Raw genomic sequence first — 20,520 nt, 5'->3', positions numbered from 1 at the left:
GCAGGGCGAGGATCTCTTCCCTTGGCTTGAGTCTCCTGAACAGCACAGGAGAACACAATGGAGGGTGGGAAGCAAAGCTCAGGGCGTTTGAAGGGTCAAAGCCTTAAACAGCACCTACAGCTCCAAAACCTTCTGCCCAGACCCTGGCTCTGGCAATTCCCAAGGCTGCACAGCCTTTGTAGCATCAGTTGGGATTTTGCATGTCTGTGGTCTGATCCCAGCTCTCGCTCCAGGACCCCCTTTGGCTCCAGCAGGAGGGGGAACAGAAAGTTTCCTGCCTGCTTTGGTGGCATTGCTGTGGAGGCTGGTCATGTGAGACCCCTCTCTTTGCTGGTGACAGCTTTGCTCTTGGTGACACTGCTTTGCAGCAGCCCAGGAACACAGCTTTAGCAGGACGTTCATAACTGGAACCCCTCCATGCACAGGTACCCTGATCCCTGGGACAGCTGTGCCACCACACCCAGACACCTGCAGCCCCAGGAACCCAGAGCAATTGGAAACCACAACTCTGCAAACACTGCAGATGTACCCAAATCTAATGCAAAAAGAGCTGGGGTGTGAAAACCAAAGCCTATTTCTTTAAAAAAGATCAACAAAAACAATGAACTACAACATTTATTTATAGACTAGTGCCACGTGCTGAATCTTCATAAGTCCTGGAAGAAAAGCAAGCAACACGGTCATTTCAGTCTGGCTACTGATACATTTGTAGTTCCATTTGCCACCAGCCTGGGACATGCAGGGGACAGCCTGGCCCAGAGGTGTTACCACAGCTACCTGCAGGGACAAGCCAGCCCAAAGTGCTCTTCCCAAGAACCTGTACAATGTCCCAGGATACAGGGCTGCTCCATGGCACTAAGAGCAAAGCCTGTGCAGAACAGCTCAGCTGCCCGTAAAGAAGTGAGATATGATGAAGAGGAAATTCCTCTGGGACAGGCACTCTCTACCAGCCCAGCCTGCTCGTTCTTTGGCCGAGGCTGGTGTCCTGCTGCCCACTCACCACCTCGCAGCTCCACCTGCTCTCGTGCCAGCAGCTGGCAAGCAGGGATGTCTGTACGGCGTGGGGTGCGACCCCCGGGGCTTGGCAGGAGCCTCCCCCAGCACCACACGGGGACTGTTAGCACTGGGATAGGGATCCTTCCCTCGGGACAGGGCATGGCCAAGGAACCGGCTGGCTCCAGGCATAGAGCGGTGCTGCAAACCCCATCCAGGCTCCCCCCACCTCGCCTCGCCTGCGGAGATTCTCGTTTCTCGTCAGGCACATTCCTTTGAGGGTGTTTATGGCTTTTCTGTCTCCCCGCTGTCCCAGGCTAAAATCGCCCCTTTTAAGGGAGCCACAGGACCACGGGTTGCTGGAGCTTTGCCTGCTGCTCCTTTGCAATGTATCGCCTCATTTACTGGAAAAGCAGCCTTGCCTTGCCTTGTTTTTTCTCTTGACTCCACAATTTTCTGATGGAGTCAAGCTGCAGTTCACTCCCAGCCTCATCCACGCACGCCTCCCAGAGAATAAGATGCATTTTCACCAGCAAGTGATTCACCTGTGCCTGGAACTAGTTTGCCTTTCCCTTAGCTGCCGAGTCCTCCCCAGCTCCATCCTCACCCCGCAGCTCCCTGACTCACCTCCCAAACCTCTAATAAACGGGAAAAACCTGAGCAGGAGGGGCAGGAGAAACAAGTCGCCTTGCATTTTCTCACAGTGACAGGGACACTTTGATGCTGAGCCCCCTGGGGTCTTTTGGCAGGAGATGGACTCCTTGTCGTGGTGAGAAGAGGTGACATTCCGAGCTGGGCTCGTGACCTGGGCTTTTGCGGCTCGGGCGAGGGCTGTTGACACAAGACTGTGTCACTGGAGGCACAAGGGAGGCAGGGATGCTGCGGCAGCCGAGACAGACCCTGCAGGTTTCTGGCAAGACTTATTCTTTGGGCTCCGTACCAGAAGTGGAGACTCTCCACTGACTCCAGCGTCACTTCTGTCCTCTCTCACCTTTTGGCCCGGGGCAGGCACGCTTTGCTACGAATAAAAAAAGAAAAAAATCATTATGTAGAGCTGGCTTGCTTACAATGGTTTAATTGGAATAAAATGTGTGCCCCGCTGAGCGGCACGGCTTGTGCTGAAGAGCCAGGATGAGTCAGGCTCGGTGCCGATGATATCAGTGCTTTTCCAACGCCCTCCCGGCAAGGCAGGATGAAGGGACCACGACAGCGAGGGGCCTGGGAACGTGTCACTCTGCACGGGCAGCACCCACATGTGCCGTCCCCTCAGCGGGAATTCGGGATGCAGGGAGCTCTGGGGACCTCGGGGTGCTCCGGAAACCCGTGTGTGCACTAACAGCCTCCACGCCTCGCAGCAGTGTGCCAAAAGACACAGACGTGTCACATAGCAGAAACCTGAGCTAATTCCCCGGCCCTGCCTCCTCGCCCCTCCACTGGCAGGGCCAGCAGGGCAGGGCAGGGCAGGGCAGGGCAGGGCAGGGCAGGGCAGGGCAGGGCAGGGCAGGGGACAGCAGGGGACAGCAGGGGACAGCAGGGACAGGCTGATGCTGCCCGGGGGCCGCACGGAGCTGCGAACAAGCCGGCACCGGCAGGTGCCCAGCAGAGATTTGGTCATGCGGCTGCTCAGAGACCATAACCCCCACTCGTGCTACACCAGCCTGGTACCCCAAGCCGCAGTGCTGGCATCCCACACCACGTGCGAACATCAGGCAGGAAGGACTGGGAGTGCCTATGGATAGGGATAAACATTTACGTGGACAAAATTCAAAACCACCGTGAAAGCTGAAGCCAGCCCCAGGGTGAAGGCTCCGGGTACCCAGCACAAAGCCGGTTTTCGGCAGCAGGAGGTCCCAGGAGGGACCACAGGGGGTCCATAGGGGGGACAGCAAAGCAACTGTAGCCAAAATAGAGCTGAGACACAAACAGTACCCAGTTATCTTTTGTTATGCGGACAGTGAGAGGAACACACTGAGAATGGGACAGGCGTGACATGCCACAGACACTGGAAACTCCCTTCCAGCCACAGCAAGGGGCACAGTGGATGTCCCCCATTCTGGCTTGGCAGTGACCAGGCTCCGGGCAGAGCTGGCTCTGGGCACGGCGAGGCACTGACTCACCCTGCTGAGACACAGGAAGGAGGCGGCGGCCAAGTTCTTGGCTCTGCCAAGGAGCAGCCCTGATGCGCAGGACTGAACGTGGGAGAAAGCACCCCAGAATGGGGTCTGCTGGGGATAAGGGGCTCACAAGGCCAACACTCAGTTGGGGAGGGCCCAACAATACATCATGCTGTCCTCTCTCCCGGAGGAATGCGTGAGCTGGGCATTTTGAGAAGATAAGTAAAGAAAAAGCAAGCGTGAACGGTAACTGTTCTCCCTGCCCAGACAGAGCCCCCGCCTCCCCCTGCACAGCTCTTGCCGGTGCAGGGCACCTGCAGCCCCCACTGCGGGCACTGATCTCTGCCTGGGGCGGCTCTGCTGGGGAGGGACCCTCTGCAGGGACCATTCTTCGGGGCCAGGGACCCTGCATGGGGACACTCCGGGGGTCCCGGCAGCGCGGAGGACCGGGTACCGCGCACCCTGCTGTCCATGGGGGCCGGGGACCCTTCACGGGGACCTTCTGATTCTCCCTGTGGAGCGGAGACCCCATCCCGGCGGCGGGACTGCCGGCGGGACCCCGGCGGGGCGGGAGGCGCGGCCGCGGTGCCGCGGTGCCGGGAGCGCCGGTACCGCCCCGTGCCGAGCGCCGCCCCGCAGCGCGGCTTGGGAGAGCGGCGGCGCCGGGGGGGCCGCACTCATCCCCGTCCCCCCGCCCGGCCCGGCCCGGCCCGCTCGCAGCAGCCGCATGTCGGGGCCCGGGGCGCAGAGCCGCAGCCGGCGGCTGCCCGGTAAGTGCCGGCCGCGGGGTGGGCTCGGTGGGATGGGAGCGGGGCGCGGCACCGGGCGGGCGGGCAGGGCTCGGGTGCCACATCCCCTCCATCCTCCCCGCAGCGGCCACCTGATGCCCCTGGCGAAGCGGCTGTGCCCCACCTGCCGCCCCCGGAGCCTCCAGCCCCGGCTGCCCCCAGCCCCTCGCTGCACCGACCTCCTGCCGGCCCCCGCTGCCCAGGGGCTGCCCGGGGAGCTCCGTGCCTGGGACGGGGATGCTCGGGGGGCGGCGCGATTTGAGGGACACCCGCTTGGGAAGTGGCAGAGCTCGGAAACCTGTTGGGTCACGGGCTTGTTTCGGAGTGGCATCGGCAGCGCTCAGAGCCCCGTGGCTCCCGATCCCCCCGTACCCGCAGGGCTGAGGATGCTGAGCAGAGCAAACTCCGTGGCGAGCGGCGGGGCGAGCGGCAGACGGGGGACCGGGGCTTGTAGAGGAGCAGCCTGCCAGGCACCGTGCCCGGGTCGTGCCCGATGTGCCTCGGGCACCGCGCTGCCCCGTTCTCATGCTTCTCCTCGCGTGAAAGGAAGCAGGGCCCCGCAAATAGCAGGGTCTTATGACACAGCCTCTGCCGGGGAAGAGCTCCGGGCGGCAGGGAAGGATATTTTTAGTGCTGAGACGCAGGGGATTTGGAGATCGCTCGGAGGAGTGCAAGCGATGAAACCACGGCACACACAGGGGTTACGAGGTGCCATGTCCTCTCTCTCTCCATTCTCCCCCCTCCCTGCTTTTCCCAGCAAGTAGCCCTGCCAAAACCACTGCCTCCCTCGCACTCGCCTGGTGCATTTCCTCTCATCAGGACTACGGTTATTTTTTGCTGTGCTGCAACACGAGGTCAGACGTGCCGATGGAGAGCTGTGCAGGGCATTAATGCTCAGGCAGCCGCCGTCTGAGCATCCCATCTCTGCACAGCCTGACCCTGCGTGATTCCCCGGGGCATTCCCAGCTCTCCTCACCAGCCACTTCTCCCAAGGCTGAAGGAGCTGAAAGCTTGGGAGTTACCCTTGCTCTGCAGGGGTTGTGGTGGGGCAAGGTGACAAGGAAAGGCTTGCCATCTCTGCACAGCCCTGCAGAAGATGCCGAGGCAGCTGAGGAGCTGCATCGCCCCCCATCCATCTCCATGCAGAGCAGGGGGGCTGGGGGCCGGGGGAAAAGTGCATTCTGGCAAGTTGGGGGCAGTGAGGCATACTGGGCTTCTCTGGAGGAGCAGCGTCAGGGGTTTGGGTTCCAGGAAGGCTCAGGGAGAAGGGCAAAAGACAGCTTACTTCAGTCCTTTCCTTCATCAGAAAACTGACCCGTGCTTGGAGCAACCTCCAACTTAAACTCTGCTCCCCAGGACCTGCTGCTCCTTTCCACAGCCCATATTATTTTTCAGGACCTTCTTTAAATCCCTCGAAATCTCTGCAAGATATTGCAAAGCTGTGGCCTCAAGAAAAGGCCATTCCCATCCTCTCTTGGCCTTATGCCTTCACTAACAATCCTTCTCCCAACCCAAACACACCCCTCCTATTTACCGGCACAGAGGGGGTTGTGCCGGGATCCCGTTGGCCATGAGGGATGAAAAGCGCATTCCCTCACAGTGGAAAGGCAGCTGGGTCCGACTACACCCTGAACTAGTACTCCGAACACCCTCCAGCTGTGTGTGACCCCTGCCCCATCCAAACTGCATCCAGGAGTTACTCCTCTCCCAAGCCTTTGGAGAAGGTGTGGATGGGAGAGCTGACAGAGCTTTGCCTCTCAGCCAACCCTCCCACGCCTTTCCCCAGCACAGCGCGGCCCCACGAGCGCGCACAACGCGAGTGGTGGTGGCTCTTCGGTGTGCCCTGGCAGGGCAGAGGGACCACTGGGGCCACCCTCGCCCACAGCCCACCCTGTGGCCGTGTACCCAGCAGCGGGTGAGAAGGAAATCCCTGCCTGCCCTTCCTGCGGGGGATGCTGCCCTGTCCTGCCCGCCCTAACTCTGCAGCAGTGTTTGGCCCCAGTTCCTGTCCATGCTGCGCTGGCGAATAAGCCGTGAGAGCCGGAAGGATCTGAAGGCAGCGGGGCGCTCGGAGCCGCCGCAGCCGCGCTGGGAGGTTCAGCCAGCGGGGCAGAGCCTGGCTCTGAATGCTGATCAGCCTCCAGCCCCTCGGCTGAGCGGGCTGTAGTAATAACCATGACAATAGTAATAAAAGCCAGGCCACCAGCAGGTACCGACAGATCCCCCACGGTGCACAGGGCCCGCATTGTGTGTGCGAACGTGTCCCGCGGTGGGAACATGCCAGCCGGATGAGACAATCCCCGCGACTGACAGCCACAGAGTGTGACCGGCCGTCACATGGGCAAGGGCCGCGGCACGGAACGCCGCGCTCCTTTATTTCGGCGGCGGGGGTTGCCGAGGGGCAGCCACACTAGCAGGGCTGTTCGCTCCCCCAGGGCCGGGAAGAGCCCTGCGAGGGGGGAAGGCTCCATCCCCGACTCTCACCGCGGTCACGGGTCAGGCAGGGCCAAGCACAGCCCCAGCTGCTGTCTCCCGCTGCCGGCGTTCCTTACATAATGGGATCTCAGTGCTCGTGTCCAGCTCCCCGACCAGAGCTCGAAAACAAGTTCATAAACAGGTCCTGCTAATTTCTCCCTCAAGAGAAACCCTGGCGCCCACAGGAATGCTGCCACCATCAGCCGTCATCACTCTCCCCAAGGACACTTACTCCGAGTATCGGTCACGTGCTGGGGAGAGAATGAACAGCCCAGATCAGCCACATTCATGGCACTCAGGACAGCACCCAAGAGCATTTTGCTTTATTTTGTATTTGCACTGCAGAAGGGTTTGGACACTGGTCCTTGCCTCCACGCTGAAGTCCCCTAGGGAAGATGTCCCGTGGAGAGCTGGTCTGTCACCCTGAATCGCGGAGCCAGCACAGCCTCTGCCCTGAGCCCTGCCTCCCTGCAGTCAGAGCCCGATGGGCTCTCCTCGGTGCGCTGAACTGCGGCAGTTTGCCATGGAATCAGCACAGCTGGGCTGGGGAGAACAGCCCTGCCAGGGACAGCCAGCTGCTAAAGGGAGACAGCTCCGTGATCTGTTATCCTGGGCCCTGCACTGAGCCTTGGCACCAGAGCTTTGGTCAGACACACCAAGGCAAAGACCCCTTCAGGCAGCCTGGATTGCTGCCCCAGGCATTGAGGAAGACGCTGAGCAGCCCGAAGAGGACCAGAGCCTGTTCCATAGAGTTTGTGGTGAGTCGTCCTGAGTCATGGTGCATCCCCACGTGGTGCTGCCAGCACAGCCCAGCCTGCTGGGGCAGGCACCTGCAGATGATGTGGTTTCACTGAAGGATGCCCTAGAAATGGGATGCAGAGAAGCCCTGGAAGAGCTCTCAGGAAGATGTGACACTGATCTCCATGACATCTCACCAGGTTCACCACTTTTCTCCTGTGTGGTTCCTGTGCTGCTCCATGCTGCTGGCAGCCAGCTCCTCTGCTGTCCTTGTCCCTGCCCCTGTTCCTGCCAGACAGGGTGGGATGCTGCTCCCCTCTGTTCCCTCCTCCCCTGGAGGAGCAGAGGGTTTGGGCTGTGCTCAGGCAGAGCACAGGATGTTTGTTTGGTTTCCTTGGTTATTGCACTGCCTGCTCCAATAATCACATTTTCCTTCTGCCGGTTGGGCCAAGTGCAGCAGAAAGGAAATGTGGAATGGCTGAGGTCAAACACCAGCCTGAGAACAGCTGGGGCCACCAACCACAGCCTCTCCGTGGCACTTGAGTCCTTGCTATTTTGGGTACCCAGCCCAAAAGGAAGTTACCAAGATCAAGAATGCAGCAACAAGCTCCTTCAACAGCAGCCCAAGGGCTCCCATCACTCCCTCCCGTGAGCCGGGGACACAGGCACCGGCTGTGAACTGCGTGAGGAATTACAGGAATGAAAATGTTTGTGCAGGCAGCAGCCAAGCTGGCTGTGAGCGGGGATGTGAGCGGGAGCCTGCGAGCGTGGGTGCGGCTGCATTTCCAGTGACGGTGGTGGCGGGGGTGCGCACAGGCAGGGGTGACAGGGCTGCCGGTTCCTTTTATTCCTTATACATCCTTCAGCCCAGAAAGCCTGGAGCATTAAGGCCAGCTCTTGACCCTGGGACTTCCCCTGCTCGTTAGCATTCACAGACAGCCTCTGTTTGGTAGCAGGGAAACTGAAACTTGAACGTGTGCAAACCGCGGCTGATCTCACAGCAGCTCCCTTTCCCCCTCGATAATTCCCTTCAGCAGTTGTGAGCACAGCGTATGAGCTCCCCATTGCTGGCTGCCCTGCACCTCAGGGGGGGGATCTGAGGCACAGCAGGTGCTGGTGACGCCGCTGTTCTGGTGTGTAACATCTATCCATGGTGACTAGATCGTGTGCTGGCAAAGCAGAGCAGAAGGGAACCACCAACCATGCAGCACAACCATGCAGTGTGAGCTGGGACAGGCAGAAAGGCTCAGACAGCCCTGCCTGGTCCAACTCTCCTCCTTTTCTCCCCAGCTGACATGGAGCAGGCCCAGCGGAACCTGGATGCAGAGCAAATGCAGCAGCAGCAGCTGAAACTACGGGACCGGCAGAAGTTCTTTGAGGAGGTTTTCCAGCATGATGTAGATTTCTTCTTCCCAATGTCTCACCTGCAGATAGAGCACCGGAGACGTACGTGCTGCAGGCACCAGCACGGGGCTGGGGGCGTTTCAGGGGACAGTGACACAGGGCTTGGAGATTGGTGGGACATCCCCAGCCTAAACAGAACAAGCATGCCCTGAACCAAGATGGGACCACGCTGCCTGTGTGTGGGTGTGCTGTGGATTACTCACACCCCTGTACTGAAGGCACATGGGTACCCAGAGTCTGGCTTTGGGCAGGCTGCTTTTTGGAGCAGGGACAAGGACTGCAGTGACACAGCAGGGGCTTCCAGAGGGATGTTTTAAGGAAATGTGATTTTCCTGGGACCTCTTGCCAGCAAGTAGAATTCAGTTCCTTGTGGCAAGTCTGGTCTCCCACCTCAGGGACCTGCACAGAGCTGATGGTGCCCTTTGCCTGGCACTGTCACTCACCTTTTTGCTGGCCTCTGTCTCTGCAGCTCCCTTAGGCAGCATTTCCTCCATGGAAGTGAATGTGGACATGCTGGAGCAGATGGATGTGCTGGACCTGTCAGACCAGGACACTGTGGATGTGTTTCTGGGCTGTGGGACAGAGGAGAGCGGCATTGCTGGGTCTCTGACAGGTATGTGCAGTTCCAAGCCCTTTGTGGGCCAGGCTGGAAGCCCTTCCTGCCCCCAGTGCCCACATTGACTCATTCCTCAGCCCCAGCCACCCTGTGGGCAGTTCCACATCCATCCAAAGGCAGACATTGGTACTGGGTCTGTGAAGTTGAAGAGACCTCATACTGGGCTGTTCCACATCAGTATCCACCTCCAGAGCCCAAACATACAGACCCCTGTAAACACTTTGTGCTGCAGAAGACAGAAGAGCCCACACACCTTCCAGAGTCTGTGAGTCAAATTCCCTTGTCCCAAAGCTTCTCTGGAGCAGCCAGTGCCTTGTCACAACTCCCAAGGTCCCCACCATGCTGCAGAGCTCATTGTGCTGAGCAGGAAGGCTGCAGAACCTCTCCACCTCCCAGCCAGACCTCTGTGAGGGGGGCTGGGGTCAGCAAGGAAAGCATGGGGTGCCAGCACATTCCTCCCCACTCACACACTGTAGTGAGGTCAAACCAAAAGTCTCCTCGCCTGCTACAGCCAACAGCCTCACACAGCATGGCTCTGAGCCATGTTTCAGGCAAGATGGAAGAGAATCCACTGCCAAAAATGGGGAAGGAATATGCAGCAACTGCCCTGAGCCAAGCTGGGGATGTGAAGTGGGGAATGGCTGCAGCAGCCACATGGGGAGCAGTCAGGAATGCATAGCCCACTAAAGGAGTCTTGGAGGGGCCATCCATGAAGCTTAGGCAGCAATAAACCTCCAAAAGCCTTTTTTGTTCTCATCACTGCTCTCTTCTCCAGGGGCAGATGCCAGCCAGTGCCCAGAGGAGATCACCCTTCAAGTGCCCAATGCAGCTGAGAGCAAGTCTCGCATTTCCTCCACATCCTCTGCCTCCACAGATTTGAACAGCCTGGACACCAGCGAGGAGGGGGCCGAGACCCCCGTGGTGCAGTCGGATGAGGAGGAGTTGCAGGAGGACAGTCCCAAAGAGCAGGTGGTGAGAAGCTAGCAGCCAGCTTTGCCCTGCTCCCAGCCTCCTCCGTACGGACTTGCCAGCCCAGAAGGAAAGCTGCTGGTGCTCAGTAAAAGCCCTCCTGGACTGCTGCCCTGCCAGAGGGGAGAGATGGTTTTCCCCTCCTCTCCCTCCACGTGTTCTCCTGGCAGCCAAAGGAGAAGGAAAGGGGTACCGTAAACTCCCCAGATTAACTCTTCAGGCTTTGCTGCTAACACTCCCTGCTTCATCACCCCCCTTCCCACACATGTTCAGCATCCCACAGCCCCACCATTCCCTGAAAACCATCCCTTAGGATCCCAGCTCCCCCTGCCCTACTGACAAAGGTTCTGTTCAGACAAGCACTTAACGATGGCACAGAGAGAAATAACACTGATCTAACCAAGCAGTGTGTGTGTGTGTCATTGGGAGGGAACAGCACGGGGGATGAGGGTTCAGAGTGGACTGCAGGAAGGAGAGCAGTGTGCAAAGCCAGTGTGCAAAGCCAGTGCGCTCATCGTGCCATCCAGGAACAAATGATGCCTCCTGCTGCACAGCCCAGGGATGGTTCCTGTGCCCAGGGCAGGAACCTTGGCAGAGAAGAGCTGTTGGTACAGCAGGTCATGATGGTGAGCAGCTCTGGCTTTGCAGAGAGAGCCAGCACAGACACAGCTGGCCTGAGCAGGGCTGGGGTGCTCGTGACCTGGAAGCAGCAGCCACGACACAATGGGGACTTCCCACACAGATGGGCTGAGCAGAGAACACCAGCAGCTGCTCCCCAGTGAAGGAGTGCCGCCAACATGAGGCCACCTTACAGCCCACTGTGCGTGCTCCCTGCAGGCCAGGCCAGGAGGAGTTGGGCACAAAGCTGGCCACAGGACCCTTGCCACCATCAGTGGCTGCAGGCCAGGAAAGCGCTGTCCCTGCCCCTGCATCAGCACGACGTGGTCACCACAGGGAAAGGAGCCTGGGAGATAAGACACAGAAGCCAGGGAATGCTCCTCATCCTGGCTGCTCCCCAGGGAGCGTTGAGACATTACTGCACTGTTCCTGTGTCAACCAACACTTTGTGGGGTCAGCTGGAGTGCCTCATATCCGAGTGCAGCATAAATGTGTTGTGTGTGCTGCCTTAAGCTGGGAAATTGATAAAGAAGAAAGGGCCAGGCTTCATGACTTTTCAGGTTGTAGCACACGCACTCCCCTTCCTATATATAGGGTAATTAACAGCTCTGGATGGATGTTTTTACTTTTAATTTGGCTGATCACTTCCAAAATGCATCTAAACCTTTATTACCTACCAGTATCCTATCCAGTAAGCAGTTGCCCAGTGTAAAAAAAAACAAAAACAAAATCCCAACAATATTATGCAAATATGACTTTTTATTTTCCCTTCTGGGCATGCTGACTTTCTGGTTTTATGTGATGCCACTAATTAGCATGAGAGAGAAAAAGAGATATAAAGTAACTCTTTATTCTTTACAAATACCGGATCACTTTGTCAGTTCCAAGTAAACGTTGCATGAGGACCTTAGATCTGAGTAACTGGGTAATCAACAAGGTATATAGCAGCTGCTAAGTGACAACCACACGTTGTTACAATTTTTATTCTTATTTCCTACTGGAGCAAATCGTCACCACACTCAAAGCATCACCAGGAGATGGTGCGAGCTGCATGGCACCGTCACCACCGGCGCTGCCTTGCGGCGGCTGCCGCTCCCTTCCCCGTGGTTGGCCCCGGGCCGGCGGATGCTGTTAGCGGGGCGCTCCCGGATGGCGCTGCAGCCGCAGATAGACGCTGCCCTCCGGAAAGGAGACGAGGAGCGAGAGAGAGCCGCCAGCCGCGGGAAGAGCTGAGAAGTGGAAGTCACCTGGGGACAGGCACAGTCCTGGCAGCGTCCTCGGGCACAGCCAAGCCCTGCAGGGGCCCACCCAGGCTGTCACCGCGCCGGGGCTTCCCCTGCAGCTCCAATTGCAAAGGGGTGGAAGGGAACCCTCGGGGAGCCGCTGAACCCCCTCTCAGAGCACCAGAGTCGGCCGGGATCATCCCTGCGGGTCCTTTCCGACGCAGAATATTCTGCGGTTCTTTGAAAGCGCTGGCGCTCCTCCCGGGCTGCGGGCAGGCGTGGGCACAGCCAGGCTGGCGCTTCCCCCCGCGGAGGCTCCAGGCTCGCTCCGTTCAGCAGCTCCCGGTGCCAGGCCGGGACAGCCCCGCGGCCAGGGCGCACAGAGCGTCTCCATGGCACCCCCGGAAGCGGCGCCATTGTGGCGCGGGCGGAAGCGGAAGCAGCGCGGGGCGGGGCGGGGCGGACGGCGGGATGGCGGCGGCGGCGGCGTTGCTGCTGCTGCTGCTGCTGGTGGCGACAGGGCCCGGGCCCGGGNCGGCGGGATGGCGGCGGCGGCGGCGTTGCTGCTGCTGCTGCTGCTGGTGGCGACAGGGCCCGGGCGGGCGGACGCGGGCCGGGAGCGGCGGGACGCGCTGTGGGAGGAGCTGCTGCTGAGCCCGCTGCCCACCGGCGATGTGGCCGCCACCTTCCAGTTCCGCACGCGCTGGGACGCGGACCTGCAGCGGGGCGCAGGTAGGGCGGGCCCAGCCGGGGCGGACCGCGCTGCTATTGGCTGGCCCGGGGGCGGACCGCACTGCTATTGGCTGGCCTGGGACCGGACCGCGCTGCTATTGGCTGGGGCGAGAGTCAGGGGCGGGGCTACGCGGGAGTAGCGAGCGTTGTGATGGCTTGACTCGCGCGATGACGTCACGATGCAGTGACGTCAGAGGGCGAGGTGAGCGGGGAAGCGCAGAGCGAAGTGTGATGACGGGGGTTGCGGTGACGTCACACGAGGCGATCGGGGCCGTGACGCAGCCGGGCTGTGTGTGATGGTGACAGCAGAGGCAGTGTCGGGGTGTGATGTTTGGGCAGGCCGTGGTGTGATGTCAGGGGAAGGGATCGGGGGATGAGATGGGCAGGGACTAACGCTGCCCACAGTCTCTCACTACAGGCTCTTCCCCAAGGCGCTGGGGCGGCTGGTGGCAGCGCTGGGCGTGCGGGAGCTCCACCTCGCTCTCACCCAGGGCTTCTGGCGCACCCGGTACTGGGGGCAGCCGCCCCTCCAGGCACCCGCTGGAGCAGAGCTCTGGGTCTGGTTCCAGCCCACGGTCACCGAGTAGGTACCCCAGCCATGGATCTGTTCCTCTGGGTCCCCTCTGTGGCCACTGCTCCCAGGAGCTGTTGCTCGTTTCTCTCCCTTGTCTTGTTGCCATGGTGTGTGAGTGGGCCTTCTGGTTTGAAAATTGCCTGCTGGAAAGAAGAGGCCAGGAGTAGCTCTGAAGAACCACAGAACGTACCTCATCTATTCACAGGACAGGATGTGGTGCTGAGGGCAAATCCTAGTTCACTAAAGGCCCAAGTAATTCCCTTGTGGGCTCTGTGATTACAAATGCCTTGCTGTACTAATACAGTGGGGCTATATCTTGACCTCTCATCCATGACTCACTTCCTGTGACTCCCATCTAATACCTGTCACCATCTCCCTTAGCACACCACCCCTTTGTAATCTGCAGTGGAGCTCTCTCCTCCCTGCAAGTGTCCCATTCCTTGTCTGCAGGTTGGGTCAGCATTTGGAGCTGCACCAAGGCATTGCTTTGGGTCTCACAGTCCCTTCCCCATTCACATGCATCACCTCCTGCATGCTCCCTGCTCCCCTGGCCTCCCTCCTCTCATACCAGCTGTGTCCACTGCCATGTCCCTTGGCTGTGTGATGCCCCTGCTGTGTGTCCCTGCTGTCCCTCAAATCTGATGTGTCAGAATAAAATACCAAGAGAGCTGGGGAGTGCAAGCCCAGAAGTCTCTGCTGTATTTACTGAATGTTTGTGACTTAATACTTGTTGTTTCAAGGATTTGAACTACTGAGTACCCTTTGGTGTCTGTTCTCACAGTGTTGACAAAGCCTGGAAAGAACTGAGTAACATCCTTTCAGGAATATTCTGTGCTTCTCTCAACTTCATTGACTCGACCAACACAGTGATTCCAACAGCATCCTTCAAACCCCTGGGTTTAGCCAATGGTGAGCCTGGCTCTGCCTTCTCACTCTTGCCTCTCACTTTATCTCTGCCCTGTGCCACTTCCAGCATTGCAGGTGCAGGTCCAGCAGTGACTCTGGGTCTGGGTGTGTACAGCAGCATCCGTTAACCTCTTCCTGGAAGGATTTCCTCTCCCTACAAACAAGGCTTGGATTTAAACAGAGGAAACCCACAAGTAATACATGGCAGATGCTCCCAGGCCCTTATCTGTCTTTATGAAAAGTGTTTTACAAAACAGTGAGGACTACAGGCCCTTATCTGTCTTTATGAAAAGTGTTTTACAAAACAGTGAGGACTACAGGATTTAAGACAGTCACAAAAAAAAATCTGCTAGGGTATATCCTGACCCATTCTTTCCAATCACTCTGAACAGAGTGGGATCTACTTCTAGTGGAGCATTTCAGATATACTGAGAGGGTGATGGGATGTGGGGTACACTGGGGGTGGAAGAGATCTGCTGCTGTCCTCATGTCTGCTGACCTCCCTCTCCCTGCCCAGGGACGGATCACCATCTCCTGCGTTACGCTGTCCTGCCGCGGGAAGTTGTCTGCACAGAAAACCTCACCCCTTGGAAGAAGCTTCTGCCATGTGGCTCAAAGGTAAAGACAGGTCCTGCTGCCTAATTGGGCCACTCCTGATGGACCTGGGCTCCCAGCAGCAGTCTGGGAGCATGCACTGGCAATACCCTCAGGGCTTTCTCTCAGTGGGAGCAGAGGACGGGGCAGGGGCTGAGTTTCTCCTTTGTTCCCTGCAGGCTGGGCTCGCTGTGCTGCTGAAGGCTGAGCGCTTGTTCCACAGCAGCTACCACTCACAGGCAGTGCACATCCGCCCCATCTGCAGGGTGAGTGCTCTGAGGGCTCAGCTCCCTCCCTGAACACCCCAAGAGACAATCCAAAGCCGCCTTGTCACGTTGCAAGGTATCACACTGGTTTGCCCAGCTACCCTATGATGGGTTCACTGTGTCTAACACAGCTTTCATCCTGCTTCTCTGGTAACCCCACTGGAAATCCTGCAATCCTGTTGGAGTTCCAGCTCCATCCTGGTGTCCTCCCCTTCCAGAAGGTGTGATCAGAGCTGCTTGTCTCTTGTCCAGGATGCCTCCTGCCTGGCTGTGTCCTGGGAACTCAGACAGACCCTCACTGTGGTCTTTGACTTCTTTTCCAGCGGCCAAGGAAAGAAAGGTAAGCTTGGTGGCTGTGCTCGAGTGCTCCCAGCCTGCAGCACTTGACCTGCCACCTGACCTTGCTTCCCACAGACTGGTCCCTCTTTAAGATGTTCTCTCGCACACTGACTGACACGTGTCCTCTGGCATCGCAGAGCAAAGTCTATGTTGACATTTCCCCTAAGAACAAGGTAAGCTTGTGGGCCAGAAAGCATTCCCTGTTCCCTCAGTTCAGCCATTTCATGTGGCTCTGATGTGGCTCACCTCCATCTCCTGCAGGACCTGGCTCCTCAGGGGCTAACGAAGGGAGGTGATTTCCTTGCCCAGAGCAGAGCTGAGGGGATGAACCTGGTGGTGTTAGCAAGAGCACAGAGCTGGCTATTGGGTGGGAAAGCTCAGGGCTACCTGGAGGGACTTTGCCTTGTGCTGCCAACTTCTTCAAGGGGCACTTTTTCCTTTCATGGTCCATTTGCTTTCCTCAGGAAAAGGAGCTACTGGAAGTGTCCCCCACTCCAACATCAGTACACGAAGCTATTGTCCAGGGAGACAAGAAAACCTATGCTGTCTATGACCTGCTGAGCCCCTCGCTCTTCAACACATCCCGCAGCCTCAACGTGCAGCTCAAGTGGAAGCGGCCCCAAGACAGCTGTGAGTGAGCAGATCTTCATCTGCACCACTGGCCAGGGCTTCAGGGCTGAAAATCAGCCCAGCTCCTGTCCTTCCTCTTCCACAGCGGAAATGCCCATTCCCACTCTCCATGCTCAGCGTTATGTAGGGGGGTACGGGCTGCAGACCGGGGAGATCTGCACCCTCATCTACAACACTCACCCTTACCGAGCCTTCCCCGTGATCCTGCTGGAGACTGTGCCCTGGTACCTGCGGCTCTACGTGCACACCCTGACAATCATCACCAAAGGGAAGGAAAACAAGCCGAGTAAGTAAACCCTCCAAGCAGCACGTGCCACCTGCTTCCCTTGGCATGAGCAGCTCATTCCAAAGATGGTTCAGGCCCTCCCTCAGGCCTCAGTGATCACTGGGAAACTGGATTGTGAAAGAAAACATTTTAGGATGTTTTCCTAGCCCCAAGTTCAGTTCCCACAGCAGATCAAACCATTAAGTCTGTTTTATTTATAAGAGGCATGTGGATGGTGTTTCATAATCCAACAAGGGTTTAAACCAATGTGAATTAAATTTTGTAGCACAGGAAGCTTAATTTAAAACTGATGATTGGGTTTTATTTTGCGTTTATACCTTTCCTTATGAATACCTGACTTTCATGGGTCAGTAGCTTCAAAGACCAGCTACATTTAAAGCATACTTTTTGCTATGGGTACATCTTCACTTGCTCAGAAAACCTCTCTCAGGACAGTGAAAGCAGGAGCACCCACCTCTTGGGAGATGTCCAGGCATTGTGAGATTGGACAAGATCCCCCTGGTGCCATTGCTGAAATCTCTTTGGGGTTAGGTTACATCCACTACCAGCCAGCCCAGGACCGGAGACGGCCTCACCTCTTGGAAATGCTGATCCAGCTGCCAGCCAACTCAGTCACCAAGATCACAATCCAGTTTGAGAGGGCTTTATTGAAGTGGACAGAGTACCCACCTGACCCAAATCACGGCTTTTATGTTGGGTAATGACATTCCTCAGCTCCTCATCTCCTTCTGGGCTTTGCATAACACTGTCCAGGTCTCTGGAGATGTCTTTACTGTTAGGACTGACACTGGTGTGTTCTTTGTGACCTTAGTTCATCTGTGCTCAGTGCCCTGGTGCCCAGTGTCACTGCCATGAAGGACATGGATGTGGAGCAGAGCCCTCTCTTTGCCTCACTGTGAGTGTGCTTGTGCTGGGGAGTGGGGCTGTGCCATAGCCTGTGTGCTGTGACTGCTCTCATCCTCTCTGGTGAGCACAAAGCACAGGTCCTGTGCAGACTGACCCTGCTTTTCCTTCTTCCACTCTCCAGGTTTCCTTCCTCTGATGGCTCCAGCTATTTTGTGCGCCTGTACACGGAGCCGCTGCTGGTGAATCTGCCAACACCAGACTTCAGCATGCCCTACAACGTCATCTGCCTCACCTGCACCGTGGTGGCCGTGTGCTACGGCTCCTTCTACAACCTGCTGACCAGAACGTTCCATGTGGAGGAGCCGAGCCGGGGCGGGCTGGCCAAGCGGCTGGCCAACGTCATCCGAAAACTGAGGGGGGTACCCCCACTCTGAGAGGAACCAGAGCAGCCAGCACTGCCTGCAGGGCTCTGTGGGGAGACTCAGATAGCAGAGCACTGCTGCCTCTTGTCTTGCTGGAAGCAGCTTGTTCTGTTTTGCTGCCTGGATCTATCTTTGGGATCCAATAAGCTGAGATCACTTCCATTGCTAAGATGGGAAATGGCTCTAAGCCCATTGACTACTGAACTGCACTGCTATGGGACAGGGAAAAGTAAAAGACTTCTGTTTGGGAGAGGTGTAACTTATATGCTGGAAATGGTGCTGGAAGTAAACTTGAGTGTTTTGTATATTTGTGCTGCTCCTGGTTGGTTTTGCTTTCTCAGCTCACAGGTAGAGTTGACCCTCTAAGACTGTGAGCTGCTGAGTCTGTAACACACTGCCTGCATCAGCTGGGATTTGATGCAGGCAGGACCAGGCAAGGGGGGTTTGATCTGCAGCAAAGGGAGGGATTCATCTGCTCTAGCATCTCACCTTTCACAATTGCCATGTTTCACATACATGTGTCCTGTCACTCTTGGCCACATTGCAGCCAGTTTGCAAAATAACTGTTGGGCACAGTGTATGTCTGCCTCCTCACCAACAGCAAGGGTTTATTTCTTTCACAGGAAGAAGCTTCTCTTGCTCACAACTTCTATTTGCATGATTTTGAAACCCTCCACGTGCTCTCCCTTCTGCTGCAGCACAAGATTCTCCTCTGCACCCACTGTGTCCCTGGAGCTTTGGGGAGCCTTGGCTCAGCAGACCCCAAGTGCTGAGCTGCAGCCAGCTCTGGGCTAGGAGTGCAGGAACACTGGCACCACTGTGCTCCTCAGTTATTTTCTCAAAATACAAATTACCACCTTGCTGTGGTTAACACAGAGCAGTGGGAGCTCAGTGGTGATGCTTCTTGGCCTTTGACAATGCTGCTTTCAGGGGTACGCCCTTTCCATCTCAGGTGTGGCTTTTGTGATTGGAACAGATACTGCTAAACAAAAGACAGGGAAATCATTGGAAGAAATATTCCCCAGAATCAAAGCAGAGCACAGCCAGAGGTCCTTTAAAAGATTCTGCTTGAACAGAATGACCATAAAAACCTCTTGGCCTCCTGTCCTGCACAGAACAATCTGTTCTTGGTGGCCTGGGATTACCTTTGCCTTCCGTGCCAGAGATGCTCTTTACTCTGCATCTCCTTACAGATCCACTCCACTGGATGGCTCCATGCAGCCTGCAGAGCCTGCTGAAATATGATTTTTGGATGATCCCTCTCTGTTCCTGCCTGCTGAAAAAGGTGCCACAGGGCTGGGAGCTCATTCTGCTTCCAGCTACAACTCTGCCAGCCATGCTTCAAGTGAAAAATGGAATTTCTTTATAGAAAGCTGGAACTACAACCAAAACCCAAGTGAGCACACAGCTCCCGCAGCAGGGAAGAAGTCTTAGGCATGAGGGTCCACATTGCAGTTTGCATAACAATTTTGAGACCTCAAGCTGTGTCAGGTTGGATCCAGTATCAATTCTGCAGACTGCAACCAGCAACATGTTCCCCAAGTGAAGCCTGCTTCCTGCTGGTGTTAGGTGGGATCCTGAAAGTCACCTGAGGGGTCATGGAGTGTCATGGGAATCATTAGCTGGCATCTAGTAGTTATTTTTATTATGAACCATCAGAGCTGGGATCAGCCATAGGCTTTAGGGTTATTCCTATTGCAGTGCCATAAACGAGGAATTTTAAACACCCCATAAAGAGGTCAGCCCAGAATAATGGCAGAGCAGAGGGAAACTATCCCAGGCTGGATATCTGCTTGCCTGGCCATTGGGAGAGCAGGTCTTATCACAACTATCAAATGCACAGGCCAGCCAAGTGGAAAACTCTATGGGAAATGTGAGTGGCCCTGCATCTGTGGCTGGGTGGGTTTTAAATGGTTGTGAAAGTGCCAAATCTTGGTCTTTGGGTTTTTTTGTTTTCGTTTTTCCTGGACTATTTTTCTTCTTTGCTTTGAGCTCCCTTGGATTACTCGGTACAGGAGACATGGAGCTCCCAGGGGCGAGTCCAGAGGAGGGCTGTGAAGATGGCTTCTCTCTTAGAAGGAAAAGCTGAGGGAACTGGGGCTATTTAGGTTGGAGGAGAGACAAATGAGATGGGAATCTTATCAATGCCTGTGAGCAGCTCCAGAGAGGGTGTTCTGAGGATTTAGCCAGGCTCTTCCCGGTCATGCTCAACAGAGGGATGAGGTAACAAGAACACTGGAAGTTCCACCTGAACATGAAGAATTTTACTGCATGGCTGACTGGAACAGGCTGCCACCGAGGTCGTTCCCTGGAGGTATTCCCAAGTTCCCTGGACACGATCAGAGCACTGTGCTCGAGGGGATGCAGCGGAGCAGGGGTGGCTGGATGGCCTGCGGTGGTCCCTGCCCAGCCCTGCTGTCCTCCGTGCCTCTGTGAGGCAGCACAGCACAAGATGCAATGGAGTGTGCAAACACAATTGAATAATAACCCCAGAACATGCTGAGTTGGAAGGGACCCATCAGGATCCTCGAGTCCAACTCTTGTCCCTGCACAGGACACTCCAGGAATCCCACCCTGTGCTTGAGAGCAGTGTTCAAATGCTTCTGGAACTCAGACAGGCTCGGTGCTGTGACCACTGCCCTGGGGAGCCTGTTCCAGTGCCCGACCACCTTCTGGGCGAAAATCCATTTTCCAAAACCCAGCCTAACCCTCCCCTGACACAACTCCAGGCCATGCCCTCGGTCCTGTCACTGATCATGAGAGAGAAGAGATGGGAGCTGCCGCTCGTCAGGAAGTTGTAAGCAGCGCTGACATCTCCTCCTTACTCTTCTGTTCTGCAGGTGGAACACACCAAGTGTGGCTCACGGCAAGAACCCACAGCCGCAAAAACCCTTTTAGAAACCCAGAGCCCGGCCCAGGCCGGCTCCCGGCACCGCCCGCGCCGTGCGCAGGCGCAGCGCGGCCCGCGCATGCGCAGCAGCCGCCGC

The 20,520-nt window shown here is 56.9% G+C and overlaps 2 protein-coding genes across 6 annotated transcripts; both read left to right on the top strand.

Moving 5' to 3' along the window:
• Window positions 1–3,206: 3,206 nt before the first annotated feature.
• On the top strand, window positions 3,207–10,500 carry DBNDD2 (dysbindin domain containing 2). 3 transcript variants are annotated; one of them, XM_015647514.3, is made up of 4 exons: window positions 3,207–3,353; window positions 8,399–8,554; window positions 8,982–9,125; window positions 9,904–10,500. In XM_015647514.3, exons 2-4 carry the CDS (start codon window positions 8,404–8,406, stop codon window positions 10,110–10,112), a joined length of 504 nt encoding a protein of 167 aa, XP_015503000.1. In that variant the 5' UTR covers window positions 3,207–3,353; window positions 8,399–8,403; the 3' UTR covers window positions 10,113–10,500. The 3 variants fall into 3 exon arrangements, with proteins under 3 accessions (XP_015503000.1, XP_015502999.1, XP_033375009.1); XM_015647513.2 differs by lacking the exon at window positions 3,207–3,353 and adding an exon at window positions 3,664–3,877; XM_033519118.1 differs by lacking the exon at window positions 3,207–3,353 and adding an exon at window positions 7,819–8,241.
• A 1,975-nt stretch (window positions 10,501–12,475) lies between these two features.
• PIGT (phosphatidylinositol glycan anchor biosynthesis class T) lies at window positions 12,476–17,840 on the top strand. Of its 3 annotated transcripts, none has more exons than XM_033519115.1 (12): window positions 12,476–12,670; window positions 13,076–13,253; window positions 14,026–14,153; window positions 14,668–14,768; window positions 14,924–15,010; window positions 15,263–15,350; window positions 15,425–15,522; window positions 15,814–15,979; window positions 16,097–16,265; window positions 16,696–16,962; window positions 17,077–17,160; window positions 17,293–17,840. In XM_033519115.1, exons 1-12 carry the CDS (start codon window positions 12,481–12,483, stop codon window positions 17,543–17,545), a joined length of 1,809 nt encoding a protein of 602 aa, XP_033375006.1. In that variant the 5' UTR covers window positions 12,476–12,480; the 3' UTR covers window positions 17,546–17,840. The 3 variants fall into 3 exon arrangements, with proteins under 3 accessions (XP_033375006.1, XP_033375007.1, XP_033375008.1); XM_033519116.1 differs by having other exon boundaries at window positions 16,065–16,265; window positions 16,797–16,962; XM_033519117.1 differs by lacking the exon at window positions 12,476–12,670 and adding an exon at window positions 12,824–12,872.
• The last annotated feature ends 2,680 nt before the right edge of the window (window positions 17,841–20,520 follow it).

The sequence above is a fragment of the Parus major genome, chromosome 20 (assembly GCF_001522545.3).
Source record: "Parus major isolate Abel chromosome 20, Parus_major1.1, whole genome shotgun sequence".
NCBI classification, from domain to species: domain Eukaryota; kingdom Metazoa; phylum Chordata; class Aves; order Passeriformes; family Paridae; genus Parus; species Parus major.
The sequence above is the reverse complement of the archived record's forward strand: the minus strand, read 5'-3'. Positions and strand labels throughout refer to the sequence as shown.